General features: G+C 33.8%; 1 protein-coding gene across 15 annotated transcripts in view; it reads left to right on the top strand.

Moving 5' to 3' along the window:
* Positions 1-15039, top strand: part of CCDC171 (coiled-coil domain containing 171) — a 397884-nt gene that overhangs the window by 127048 nt on the left and 255797 nt on the right. For 12 of the 15 annotated variants that reach the window (XR_011995545.1, XR_011995544.1, XR_011995546.1 and 9 more), the window contains 4 exons: positions 136-225; positions 1469-1669; positions 4316-4483; positions 6109-6297. Coding sequence is in view for 12 of the 15 variants with exons in the window: in XM_072728228.1 (XP_072584329.1) it covers positions 136-225; positions 1469-1669; positions 4316-4483; positions 6109-6297 (648 nt within the window). In the remaining 3 variants the exon portion in view is untranslated. The remainder of the gene's footprint in view (positions 1-135; positions 226-1468; positions 1670-4315; positions 4484-6108; positions 6298-15039) is intronic. The other 3 variants (XM_072728232.1, XM_072728226.1, XM_026001433.2) reach the window with 1 other exon arrangement.

Below are 15039 nucleotides of genomic sequence, written 5' to 3'. Positions count from 1 at the left end.
AGAGATAATTTTTTAGGACTCTTAATCACTATTGGATAATTGGCTTTTAAATAATTGCATAAAAAACATTTAAAGATTAGCTTTTGAGTTACCCTCGAAACATAAAAAAAATTAATTTACGTTTTCTTTCATCAGTTAAACAGCGTGAATGATGCTAAGGAAAAGGCATCAAACGAACTTGATTCTACCAAACAGAAGATAGAATCTCACACTAAAAATATAAAGGTATTATGACTTGGAATAACTTTTTCCTATTGTATTAAGAAACAAATATGATTATCTAGGGAATACTTTAAAGTAGAGATATATGAAAATGTGTCTTCGTATTTTTTTTAAGTACATTTGGATACAATTTTGATTATTATTTTTTATTGATTAAAGTAACAAGAATGTATTTTTCATTAAAAAAATCTTGGTTGGAAATTATTTTGGTTAAAGGAAAGATGTATTTCCCTGATTTAGTTATAATACTGTAGATTCAAAAAATGATTTAAGATTTAATGCCCAGACTCAGATACATATTTGACATATTTTACATAAGCACATCAGTATTTGGAGTCGGTTTTCTTCATTTTAGGGTGGAGCAATTGTTTTTAGAGCATCATACCTAGTAATGGGCTGAGACTGCACCTGGCTAAGGTCCAAGACAAGAGTTTATTTTATATTTTGCCCTGGTTTTGTGTACTACATCTTTGCAAGATTATACTGAGGCGAGTCTCAGAGTTGGAAATTTTTGTTGTTGGTTCGTGTTGAGCTTGTCATGGACAGACTTCAGTAGAATTTGTTAATAAGGTTGGAGAATAAAGAGTTTGGAATTTTATGTCACACACTTGAGATTTCTATCAGTATTTGGATGTCATTGGGGAGTAAATGTTCTTATATTAAATGTAAAAGATTTCATTTAAAAATGTCATTTACATGTTATGAAAATTTTTTGAGTTACCAAGCTATCTTTTTAAAATAATGAATTAAAAGGAAAACTCCTTTTCAAAGAGCTTTTTGGAATTTAGCTATCTTATGAACATTTTATGATTCAGTGTTAAAACCTAATGGTTTTTTCTAACTTTTGAGTGAAAATAGTACACTTAGAAAACACATTCAATGGGGATCCCTGGGTGGTGCAGCGGTTTGGCGCCTGCCTTTGGCCCAGGGCGCGATCCTGGAGACCCGGGATCGAATCCCACGTCGGGCTCCCGGTGCATGGAGCCTGCTTCTCCCTCTGCCTGTGTCTCTGCCTCTCTCTCTCCCTCTGTGTGACTATCATAAATAAATAAATAAAAATTAAAAAAAAAAAAAAAAGAAAACACATTCAATAAAATACCGTAATGTTGAACACTATAGTCAAATGCTTGCCCTTTGATTCTTCTATAGTAAAGCTTTGGAGGTCTTCACTCTATATTTTGTGTTTGCATCCTTGACCCTTTTACTGGCTGGCCTTCATGCAAATCTTGTTTTCTGTCTCTGGCAGGACCTTCAGGATAAACTGGCTGATGTCAGTAAAGAGTTAAGTCATTTACGCACTAAATGTGCAGACAGAGAGGCTCTTGTAAGCACTTTGAAAGTGGAACTACAAAATGTGCTGCACTGCTGGGAGAAGGAAAAGACTCGAGCAGCCCAGTCGGAGAGTGAACTGCAGAAGCTTGCCCAGGCTTTCCATAAGGATACCGAGGTATTACTGGAGATGCAATGCCCAGCAGGAAGGGACTTCACTAATTTCAGTTTTCTAAATATACATACATCAAGTGGCTGTTTTTACTCTGGTTTGGTTTAATTCAAAAAATTGTCCTGAACTGACTCTTTTGAAATGTTCACACCAGGCACAGAATTGGTTACTCCGTTACATTCATGTTATCCTATTCTGGAGAGAAGTGATGAAGTTTAACCCCTCTCTCGAACATCATGTCCCAAGCACTTAGGTTCCTAACAGTCCTTTCAAATTTTGCCTATTTGCCAGTGACAAAATTATTTTTTTTTATTTCAGTAGTCGAGTAGCTTAGTATTTAGTAGTTTAGTATTTGGTTTTTACGGTTTTTATAATCAGGAGGAACTAGACTCGGCTCACGGTACTTCTGTTTACAGACTGTAACTATGGACAAGCCACATAGCTTAGTCTCCCCACATCTCAGTTTCCTTATTTGCAAAACAGGAATAATATCAGCTTTAATGGACGGTCTCCTTACTCTTATAACTGTAGGGTATTAACCAACATTTAGGAAGAGACAAGCCCCACAATATTGAAACTTGATTTAGATGCTCTTGAGAGTTTCCTATTCATTTTTATTTATTAGTGAGTTCTTAAAATATTATTATTATTTTCATAAAATATTATGATGAAACTTTTATATTCCATATGAGCCTATATGAATGGAATTGTTGTAGTATATATTCTCTTGCCTGTGGGATATAGAGCTAGTTTAGCTAGTGTGGAACTGGTTTATCTGAGTTGTCCTGCATATTGAGTTCATTACTCCAACAAATATGAACATGAATGCCAAGAGAGTAAAAAGGAAACATTCTTTCCACTCTTCTTACAGTCTGGGATTTAAATTGTGTCCACATGAAGGGGCTGGAATTGTTCTACACATCAGATAATGATTAAAGTGAAGGAAACTAGAAGCCTGCCTGTATTGTAAAGTCAGCATGTCTACAGCATTGTGGTTGGGTTCAACATGTGTGAATTGATTTTGGATCTTGAGATTCTCTTTTCACGCCAAATGGATGATTATCATGCATGGTTTATCACAGCCCAAGCAAAAAGGACATAATGGCGACACAATGAATTATCCTTAGGATGAACTTGATCACTTGGCAAAATGTAGAGGGTGAAGACTTTTAGTGCCTGAATATTACATTTAGTTAGTTATATTTAATAAGATTTTTGAACATCTCAACCCATTGAAAATGCAAAAGACATCCTTAATTGCTTAAAAAAGAAAAAGGCATAACATATTTATGAAGATTCTTCTGATACCCTCATTCAAGTTTGTGGTTGTAACTGCATATTACAATTTTTTTTGGTTTTAACGTGTTATATTTGGAAAACAGGTGGCATACAGAGAGAACTAGAGATACACATTTTGATGTATATATAGAGGAAAAATAATATATATGAAAAATTTCCCCACAATTTATAATTACACAACCTTTACAAATGCTGTATACAGTTTGTCTTATGTAGAAGATTAGCATTTCTATTTTTTCCCCTCTCAAATTTTCTCCTATTAAGAGTTTTCTTGCTGATCTATTAAAAAAAACTTAAAGGAACTTATTTTATCTAGATAAAATATCCTTTCGCAGCTTTACACTGACCTCATCTTGAGTTCCACTCTTTGGCATTTTACAGATGAAACACCTTGTAAAGAGAGCCATTTGGCACTTTAGTAAAAATTAGTAAATTTAGTAAAAATTTTTTTTTTACTAAAAAAAAAATTTTTTTTAGTAAAAAAATTTATCAGCTCTTTACTGAATTCTATGACAGAATGTTTCTGGATTGTTAAGCAGTGGATGGTTTAGTTACCACAATGGCAATATACTTTTAAAGAACTTTTTATTACATATTTCTAATTGGACAGTTTCTAAAATATGTCTTAGGTGGCTGTGTCCATTTCTTTTGGCTGTTATTTTGTAATATATAAACACCTATAAGTGCCCAATGTGCCAAATACTATATGAACTTTCAGGGAAAACAAATGAGCCCCTCTTCCATATCTTTCATATCACTGTCTGCTTTGCCTAAGGGGCTAGGGATAGATTTCCTATAAGTGGTAAGCAAACTGGAATCTCTGGAGGAGGAAGAAAGCTGAGTAATTGTGTACATGTAAAGCACAGATATTGGTGTAACTTTGTCTTTAATGGGGTTGAATAACACTCTTCTCTCTGTATTGGTTTTCTGACTTAAATAACATCTGTTTTGGTGAATATAAATGTGAAATTATAGCATTACTGTATTGGCACCTAGTCAAAAGGGCTTAGAAACAATTAGTCCAGATACATCATGTCAGAGCTGAGAAAGGCGATGCCTGAGCAGGCACTTAGGTCACATCCTCAGCAGTAGCAGAGCTGGGGTCAGAACCCTGGTCTTCTGGCTTCTAGACTACAGATTTTGGTTTTGAATACCAAGTTTAAGCAATTCCAAGTTTTTGCTTGATGCTTAGTTTTGAATGTAAAAAAAAGTCACTCAAAATGACAGTATTTCAAGACTTGGGTATTTTAATTCCTTTCCAAGTTTTTGAAACAAATTCTTCCTCACGCATAGTATGTGTTTTACTTCTTACAGTGTTGATATACTGAAATTAATTTCTTTTTTTCCTAACAGGAGAAGCTAACCTTTCTTCATACCTTGTATCAGCACTTGATAGCAGGCTGTGTGCTCATGAAACAACCAGAAGGCATGCTGGATAAATTCTCTTGGACTGAGCTTTGTACCGTCCTGCAGGAGAATGTTGATGCCCTGATCGCAGACCTCACCAGGGCTAATGAGAAGGTAACTGTCCTCAGGCACCAGATACCTCTATTAGATTCAGTGACATTTGTCCACATCACAGTATCATTAAGAGGGGCTGACACTCATCTTATTTCAAAAAGAATTTGTATGTTAATAATTCAATACCATTAATTATGGCTTGTCTACAGCTCAGTTTGATGCCATTGCTGTAGGCACATAAATGTGACTGAAGTGTGTGTGAAGTCTCTGAGCTCCACACTCTGTGCAGGACATGCTAATACCGCTAGCCAGTATTAGCCACAGGGACCTAATTAAAAGAAAATAAATTAATCTTACTGATGAAGCAATTCAAAGAACTTAGTCATTTACATGAATAAACCAACTCTTTATGTTAGCATAAAACAGAAACAAGATACAGTTATTCAAAAACACGATCTCAGAATTTTTGCCCAGGAAATAACGAGGTGTTACTTTAAAAGAACTTAAAAATTTAAAATTATGTTTATGCTGTTTCTTGAATTATAGCAAACCATGCATTACAAAACACATTCAGTGCTGTAGCGTGTATGAAGTATACATGGTGAAAACAGAAATGACTTATAGGAACACTTTACCATTCACCAGTCCAGGAATTCAGTCTTTCAAAAAAAACCCAAAACCAAAAACCCTTCTTTTGGTTACGGAAAATTAAAACAACTGAGCAGACCATCGTGTTCCACTGTTAAAGATACTGATTCTCATCCTAGGTCTATCGAACTGGTCAGAACTGTAATATGTGGTCCAGTTTCCAGATCTTGGTTGCCATGGCATTTGCTCTTATGAGACATGAGGAAAAAACCTGTTACCTAAGTTTTTTTTTTCCTCCAATCTGTTGAACTAATGAAACAGCATCTTGGCCCAATTTTAGAGTGAGAACATGTTACCTTGGTTTGATTGGCAAGCACAACCTTAAGCCCTGAGAAGTAAGATCAAGGAAATGAGGTAATAAATTGTGAGAAGCACAGATGCTGTTCATGATTGCAAATGTGTGCATAATGGGCTTGAAAATGACCGATAATGAAAATGAGTACATGTTTGAGCCCTCTGAAATGGTATTATGTTTTAATAGTTTTTCATAGTTTCAGAGCAGTTATTAATTGTAGTATACATTAGATCATGATTTTCTTTCTAGTGTTTTAAATGTGAAATAAAAAATGATTTTAACATTCTGTTTTATTATATGTAAGATGTTGGTAGATTTGCAAATCTCATTGAAATATTTTGTTTCTCATTGAGATATGTGAACAACTTGAGCTTCGGTTCTAGAAGTAAGAATATTCTTCCTAATTTTCTCAGTGAAGTTGATTATAGAATGAGTAACTTTATTAAAAAAAAAAAAAGAATGAGTAACTTTCTTAGAGAAAAATTGATTTGTCCTCTAAACACACATACATAAATATGATACCATTTTCACCTAAAATATGATAATTTGTCCTACTGATTTGTTTCTTTTTTTTTTTTTTTAACTGATTTGTTTCTTAATTTTTGTTTTCATTTTAACTTAAGATTTGTATGTGAACTTTAGGAATGAAGCATAGCAGAAGATTTTGGATGGTGTTTGGGGCGGTGATACAAAGAAATGTTTTGTGAACAAATCTCATTCTCTGTTGCATATCCCCACTTAGATAAGTCACCTGGAGTATATCTGCAAAAACAAGTCTGATACAATGAAAGAACTTCAGCAGACCCAGGAAGACACCTTTAACAAAGTGGCCGAGCAGATCAAAGCCCAAGAGAGCTGTTGGCACATACAGAAGAAGGAATTGGAGCTGCAGTACTCTGAGCTCCTCTTGGAGGTACAGAAGAGGGCACAGGTACACTGCTTCTGCAAAGAGCTTTAAAAAATAGCGGGCTCAGTCTTTCCCTCTTTCGAGTATTTTTTGTTAGTACCGATGCCAAATCTGTTTAGAACTTTTTGAGGACCACATAGAATTTGTTAGGCACACATACATGTGATCATCGAACACATACACATACTCACAAATGAATGTGTGTGTGTGCATGCATGTGCCTGCGTGTGTATTAAGAATTATCTTATACTTAAGTTGGGAAGCGGATAGATTTTTGGTTAAAACATCCTAGACTGTACTGATCAATTAGATGCTAAAATTGTATTTCCCTTATTTATTTTTAAAATAAAAGGTTAAGAGATTTGATAAAATGTGATAATCTTTTATCCAGTTTATCCCATTTGTAGGGGTTCGAATGTGAACCATCATTTTAATTCATCTGGGGTTGAAATTTGTTATACCTCCTAACATTATATAAGAACTAGAGTTATAGTTGTATACCCTGTAGCAAAATAACTGAGTGTAGGACATATCCTGTCTTCTGTGTTGGATTCAGTTGAGAACAGAAATTATGGGTAGGTAACATAACCATATTTTTCCTATACAAATTATTATCATCATGATTTATATTGTTAACTGTCATCCCTTACTGATCAGGAATAACATAATGAATGATAGTGTATACTGTTTTTGGTGTTGACTTTAGTAATAGTTCATGTATTTCCAAGATAAGATACTTAGGAACCTTAGTATGTAACTTCTTTATTTGGTCCATACTTATTTTGGTTCATACTCATATTGGCAAGTTTAATTAAAAGAAAGAAACCATATTATTTTTGTTTGTCAATAAACAGTTTCAGATTGCTTAACATAATAGCATTATGCTTTCCCAAAGCTTATGCCTTTCTCTATGAATTTGAATGACTGAATACACTCTCTAAAAGTAGTCATGTGTTCAGTATTGCAGGGTACCATGTGATATGGTCTGCATTTTCTACTACTGAAATAAAGACCTAACAATTTATTATATTTTCTTTAGAGGGTAGCACTGACAGACAGTGAAGTAAACAGATCTTAAGTGTACAGTTTGATGTTTTGATAAATGCGAAGACCCATGTAACCATATCTCACTTAAAACTTAAAATATTTCATTACCTGGGAAAGTTCTTCTGTGCCCTTTTCCAGTTTCCACTCGATAGGCAACCAGTGTTCTGATCCTCTCCTCACAGATTTATTTCACTTGCTATCAGTTTCCTCTCGATGGAATTATTCAGTACATAATGTTTGTTAGTTGGCTTATTTCACTCAAAAAATATATATTTTTTTGGTGCTCTAGGTGAGGCACGAATCAAAATATTTTTTTGATACTCATCCATGTTGTTGTATGTGTTCGAAATTCATTCTTTTTTTTTATATTCAAGTAGTATTCTATTTTGTAATTACACCATAATTTGATAGAATGTGAGTTGATGGTTATTTGCAACAAATATTATTGTAGACGTATTTTGTTGACATATGGCTTTCATTTCTCTTGGTTAAAAGTGCAATTGCTAGGTCATAGGGTAGGTGTATGTTTGTAAAAAAAAAAGTATCATAGTTTTTTCCGTAATGGTTCTATTATTTTATATTTCTACCACCAATATATGAGAGCTTCTATTGTTCTTCATCCTCTGCAACATTTGGTATTGTCAGTCTTTCAAATTTTAGCCATACTAGTAGTTTTAAAAAGGTATTTCATTGTGGTTTTAATTCATATTTTCTTGGCATTTAATGATGTTCAGTACTTCTCAGGTTCTTATTGGCCATTCATATGTCTTCTTTTGTGAAGTGTCTCTTCAGAGGTTTGCCCATTAAAAATTTGGGGTTATTTGTGTTTTTATTATTGATTTGTAAGAGTTCTTTAGATATTCTGGTGATAAATCCTTTGTTACACATGTATATTACAAGTTCCAATATTTCACTTGCCTTTTCATGATTTAATGGTTCTTTTGATGATCACAAACTAAGATTTTGATGAGGTCTAACCTATAAATTTTTTTTGAGTATTTATTTTTATGTGGTAAGCAATGTTTCTATACTTGAAGGTTGTGCAGATAATCTCCTCTTGTTTCTTTTAGAAGTTTTAAAGTTTTAGCTTTTATGATTAGGTCAGCAATCCATCTCAAATTAATTTTTATATGTAATGTTAGATGGAAGCTGAGGTTCATTTTTCCCCTGTATTTCTTCTTCCCACACCATTGTTCATGACTCTACTTTTCTCATTGAATAGCCTCGGTCCCTTTTTGAAAAACAAAAAACGAAAAACAAAAAAACAAACAACTGACCATATACAAGAACCATAGGTTTGTTGGGTATCCCTACTGTTTTACCTTTACCTTTTCTAGGATGTCATATAAATGGAATCATACAGTATGTAGCTTTTTGGGTCTTTTTTCCACTTAGAAAAATATGCTTGGAAATTATTCATGTTGTTGCATATATCATTCCTTTTTACTGCTGAGTTATATTCCCTTGTATGATGTACCACTGTTTGTTTATATTTGCTCATGGGCTTTTGGGTTGTTTTTATTTTCTAGTGATGATGACTAAAGAACCTATCATGAATAGGTTGTGTGATCATAAGTTTTTGCTTCTTTTGGGTAAATACTTAGGGGAGTATGATTTCTAGGTTATATGGTAAGTACATATTTATATATTATATGAATGGTTATATGGTAAAAAACTATGAAATTGTTTTCCCAAGTGGCTGTACCATTTTGAGTTCCCACTAGCAGTGTAAGGGAGTTCTAATGGCTTTGCATTTGTGCCAGTATGTGGTTTCATAATCTTTTCTTTCCTGTTTAGATATTCTAGTAGGCGAGGAGTGGTTGTGGTTTTAATTTCCATTTTCCCTAATGAATAATAATGTTGAGTGTTTTTTTTCATATGCTCATTTGCCATCTGTATATATTCTTGGGTAAATTATCTGTTCATATCTTTTACCCACTTTTTAATTGGACTGCTTGTTTCCTTGTCACTGAATTTTGAGAGTTGTTTATATAATTTTGAAAAGAAGCCATTTGTCAGATATGTGATTTGTAAATATTTTCTCCCATTCACTTAAAATTACTTTTGCAGAGCAAATGTTTTACATTTTTATAAAGTCCAACTTATCAATTTTTTTCTTTTATGTACTATGCTTTTAGTGTTGTATCGAAGAATTTTGCTTAGTGCAAGGTCACCAAGATTTCTTCCTATTATTTTCTTCTCTATGTTTTGTAGTTTTAGGTTTTATAATAGGTCTTTGATTCATTTTCAGTAAATTTTTGTAAAGATGAGAAGTATGGGCTGATGTCCATTTTTTTCATATGGATGTTCAGTAATCCAGCACTATTTATTGAAAGATTGTCCTTCTCTATTGAATTGCCTTTGTACTTTGTCAAAATCAATTTGCTATATTTGTGCAAGTCTATTTCTGACTTTCTCAATTCAATAATGTTCCATATATTTATGTATCTAGTCATTTTTAATACTCTACTGATTTGATTTTTGTAGGTTTTTAGGAAGTCTTGAAATTAGGGAGTGTGACTTTTCCAACTTTCTTCACTTTCTATCAGGTTTTTTTTTTATTGGATAAATTTAACCTGGAACATTCTGTAAATTTAAGATGTACATCATGTTAATTTGATACATTTATATATTGTAACATGATTGCCATTGTAACAATATTTATCACATTTTATACTTACAGTGCAATATTATTATTGTCTATGTTCAGTAAACTGTGCATTTAATCTCTATCACTATTTTAGTACTCATAGCAAGTTTGTACCTTTACGCAGCATCAATTTTATCCCTGTACTCCAATCCCGCATCCCCTAGTAACCACTATTTCACTTTCTATTGTTTATTTGTTTGTTTTGTTTTTGTTTTTTAGCATATTTGATCTTTTGAGATTCCATGTATAAGTACTTCTTCTTATCTGGCCTATCTCATTTAGCATAATTTGCTCACAGTCCATCTGTATTTTTGCAATGATAGGATATCCTCCTTTCTCATGGCTGAATAATATTTCATTGTGTGTTATATATCACATCTTTTTTTTTTTTTTTATATCACATCTTTTTTATCCATTCATCTGTTGATAAGCATTTGGTTGTTTTCCTATCATGGCTCTTGTGAATAGTGCTGTAGTACTGTATATGAGGGTGCATATATCTCATCAAATTCCTGTTTTCATTTCTTTGAAATGAAAATATTCCTTTGAGTATATTCCCAGATGTAGAGCTGCTGGAATGTATGGTAGGTGTTTTTTCAAGTTTTTGAATGACCTCCATATTGTTTTCCATTGTGGTTGGACTACTTTACATTCCCACATTCTCTCCAGCACCTGTTGTCTCTTGTTTGCTCGATAGCCACTCCAGCATGTGTGAGGTGATATCTCAGTGTGGTTTTAATTTGCATTTCTCTGATGATTAGTGATGTTGGGCATCTATCTGCTTATGTGCTTGTTAACTATTTTGATGTCTCTTTGGAAAAATATCTATTTAGTCCTTCTGCCCATTTGAAAAAATGGGATTACTTTTTCATTATTAAGTTGTGTTACTTCTTTATATATTTTGGATATTAACCCTTCATTTAATGTATTGCTTTGCAAAAATTGTTCCCCATTTAGTAGGCTGCCTTTTCATTTCGTTAGTTTCTTTTGCTGTGCAGAAGCTTTTGAGTTTGATGTAGTCCTGTTTGTCAATTTTTGCTTATATTGTTTGTGCTTTTGGTGTCATATGCAAAAAATCGTTGCTAAGTATCAGTGAGCTCCTTTCCTATTTTCTAGGAGTTTCTTGGTATCAGGTGTTATATTTAAGTCTTTTTTTAAAGATTTTTTTTTTTTAAGATTTTATATATTTACTAATGAGAGACAGAGAGAGAGGCAGAGACACAGGCAGAGGGAGAAGCAGGCTCCTTGCAGGGAGCCCGATGTGGGACTCGATCCAGGGTCTCCAGGATCAGGCCCTGGGCTGAAGGCAGTGCTAAACCGCTGTGCCACCCGGGCTGCCCCTATGTTTAAGTCTTGAGTTAATTTTTGTGAGTTGTTTGAGTTAGGGGTCCAATTTAATTGTTGTGTGTGTGTTCCTCCAGTTTTCCCAGCATCATTTGAAAATAATATCTTTTACCCATTCCATGTTCTTGGCTCTCTTGTCGAAATTAGTTGATTGTAGATACCAGGATTTAGTTCTGGGCTCTCTGTTCTGTTCCATTGGTCTGTGTGTCTATTTTTGTGCCAGTATAATACTGTTTTTATTACTATGGCTTGCTGATAGTATCTTATATACATAGAAAACTATTTTTTTCAAGATTTTATTTATTTGTGAGAGACTGAGAGAGAGGCGAGGCATAGGCAGAGAGAGAAGCAGGCTCCCTGCAGGGAGCCTGATGTGGGACTTGATCCCAGAACTCTGGAATCACAACCTGAGCCAAAGGCAGAGGCTCAACCACTGAGCCACCCAGGTGCCCCTATATAGAAAACCTTAAAGAACCAATAAAAAAACTGTTGGGATTAATCCGTAATTTCTGTAAAGTGGCAGGACAAAATCAACTTACAGAAATCATAAAACATTGGAAAAAGAAATAAAGAAAACTATCCCATTCACAATAGCATCAAAAATAGTAAAAGTTAGGAATAAATTTTACCAAGGAAGTGAAAGATCTGTACAATGAAAACTATAAGACTTTACTCAAAGAAAGTGAAGACATAAACTAATGGAAAGACATTCTGTGTTCATGGATTGGAAGGTTTCATATTGTTAAGATGGCTGTACCATCTAGAAGCCATCTACAGATTCAGTGTATTCCCCATCAAAATACCAAAGAAAAATAATTCTAAAATTTGTATGGAAACACAAAGGACCCCAATAGCCAAAGCAGAGATAAGATAGTCAAACTATCTTATCTGTGTTATGGCATAGTAATTCATTTTCCTAACTAAGAGAGTCAGTTATCACAAATGCTAATGTTTTAAGAGAGGCTCTCACTGAAGACTTCTTTCTCAAGACCATGTGACACGCTAGGCTTTGATCCATGGGTATGCAAATTGAAAGTAACTCAATATTCTTAAAAGTACATTAATAATATTATTATATTATTATATATTGTTATATTGTCTATATTATTTATATACATATTTGAATTTTCATAAAGTATAATTGAATACACAGCAATTCATTTGGGTTTTATAGTTGGTAAATTGCTATTATAATGCATATTATGGGATGTATATATTTTATTTTAGGAAATTTTGTTATGATTAATTCTGTATTTTGGCTTTTTTCTCCCAAAGCTACAATGCAAATAGTATTATTTTCATTTTATATTACTTAATATATTTTCAAAAATTATGTTGATAAAACCATGAAGAACAAAATCCACAGTTGTTGCATAGGATTTTAGGTTGTAGAGGACATTTGGTGTTAGATGAACATATCTATTACAAGAAGCCTTCTGCCAGAAAACAAATGACTTATCTATAGGACTCTGTGTTTAATGTTTGATTATTGTAAAGAAATGGCTAGTAAGAGATAAATTAAATAAAAAACAAGTTTTGGATCAAATTGTTTTTATCTGGAGAAACATAGAAGAGTTTATTTGCAAGACTTTTGTATGTGTAAGCTTTGAAACAATTAGTGGAAATGATATTAGATACATGATACTTGTACAACAGGAACCTTGGTCTTTGTATCACAGCATGTTTTTAGCATTAGGTAAAATGTGTGGCACCAGGCCACATGGTTGGTAACTCTTTAATACTTTGGAGCCATCATGTAAATGCATCTCAAGTATGTATGCCTCCTGAAGCATCTGGGTTGAGTGCCACATTACATTCTCGTATTAACTTTGCTTTGTAAAATATTTATGTTCTTCTGCCTTTTCTATCTGAAAAAGATGGAATTGCTGGAATAAGAACTTCCTGGGATGCCTGGGTGGCTCAGTGGTTTAGCACCTGCCTTCAGCCCAGGGTGTGATCCTGGAGTCCTGGGATTGAGTTCTACATCGGCCTCCCTGCATGGAGCCTGCTTCTCCCTCTGCCTATGTCTCTGCCTCTCTCTCTCTCTTTGTCTCTCATGAATAAATAAATAAAATCTTAAAAAAAAGAACTTCCTCAGTAGAATAAAGATTTTTTTAAAAAAGATTTTATTTATTTATTCATGAGAGTCACAGAAAGAGAGAGGCATAGACATAGGCAGAGAGAGAAGCAGGCTCCATGGAGGGAGCCCGATGAGGGACTCAATCCCAGGACTCCAGGATCATGCCCTGGGCCGAAGACAGATGCTCAACTGCTGAGCCACTCAGGCATCCCATAGAATAAAGATTATTGCCTATCAGTGAAGGATGGTTAACCTTGATGTAATATTTATTGTAAATACTTTAGGTTTATTTGGCATCTTAATAAAATCAAGTGAGTTCAGAATGGAGAACAAAAATCAAATTCAGGTTCATCATAATATATTGCATTTTATTTCTCTTGTATGACAGTATTTTTTTTTTCTTGTATGACAGTATTAAGAATACATTTGGCAAGAAATCTGAGTTAATGTTATTAGATGTTAAAACTTTTTTTTCTTTTTAATTGAATTCCAAAAATATTCCAAGCTCAGCTTTGTTTATATTGTTGAAGGTGATAGGTGTACATGCCTGCCTGGAATGATTCACCGGGAGTTAGTTTGACAAATCCTGTGCACACCACACATTGATGGACTCTGAGTTGGTATGAAAGGGTACCTCTAATGAAATAGCAGAAAGTCTTCTGCTTCTGAAGTAATTGCTCTAGAAATTATTTTTTTTCTTTTAAGGCCATCAATTGAATCTACACAATGCTCAATGCTTGATACATTTTTCAATGCTTTTTTTTTATAACTTTGCGGGCCTCCTTTTACTTAAGCCCAACGACAACCATGTGAGATAGGTCATTTAAGCATCATTTCTGTTTCACAAATGAGGAAACCAAGATTTGGAGAACTGGTACCACTTACTTGTGTAGTGAGAAAGTTCTAGAGTTGGGGTTAGAATAGGGGTAACAGATGTAAAATGTTCAGCCCTTTACTTGGCAGTTAGAAATTGCAAAGTGAGGGATGCCTGGGTGGCTCAGTGGTTGAGTGCCTTTGGGTCAGGGTGATCCCGGGGTCCTGGGATCAAGTCCCATATCAGGCTCCCCCCAGGGAACCTGCTTCTTCCTCTGCTTATGTTTCTGCCCCTCTCTCTGTATTTCTTATGAATAAATAAATAAAATCTTTAAAAAAAGGAAATTGCAGAGTGAACATTATGTCCTGTTTTTAATACATTATCATCATCCTGATCTTCTAGTCCATTTTGTATTACACTACAACGCGTTTCTTTTAGAAATATATGCTGCTTTTGTATATCAAATAATACCTGAAAATGGATCTAGTGACAGCTCAGTTTCTTATTTCTTGAACTCGCATTTCCAAATGATTCTTGATTGATTAATAATTAAACATAATAATGCATGAAATACCTACCTAGTGATTTACTGTCAGCCATCCAGAGATGCTAGTTTCCTTATCTCTTATTTCTCTCAGGCTTCTTTTTTTTATGAGACTGAATTTTTGTATATTCTATTACAAAATTGCTGTAATAGGTAAGAATATCAAGACAACTTTTACATAATGTATTTAATAGTAACAAACATATACATGATATACCAGATATATAGGGCACTGTGTTCCATGCTGTGGTATTAACAAAGAACTATAATACTTAGTTCTTTCCTCA

This window comes from Vulpes vulpes, chromosome 12, assembly GCF_048418805.1.
Source record: "Vulpes vulpes isolate BD-2025 chromosome 12, VulVul3, whole genome shotgun sequence".
NCBI lineage: Eukaryota > Metazoa > Chordata > Mammalia > Carnivora > Canidae > Vulpes > Vulpes vulpes.
This window is presented reverse-complemented; position numbering and strand designations above follow the sequence as displayed.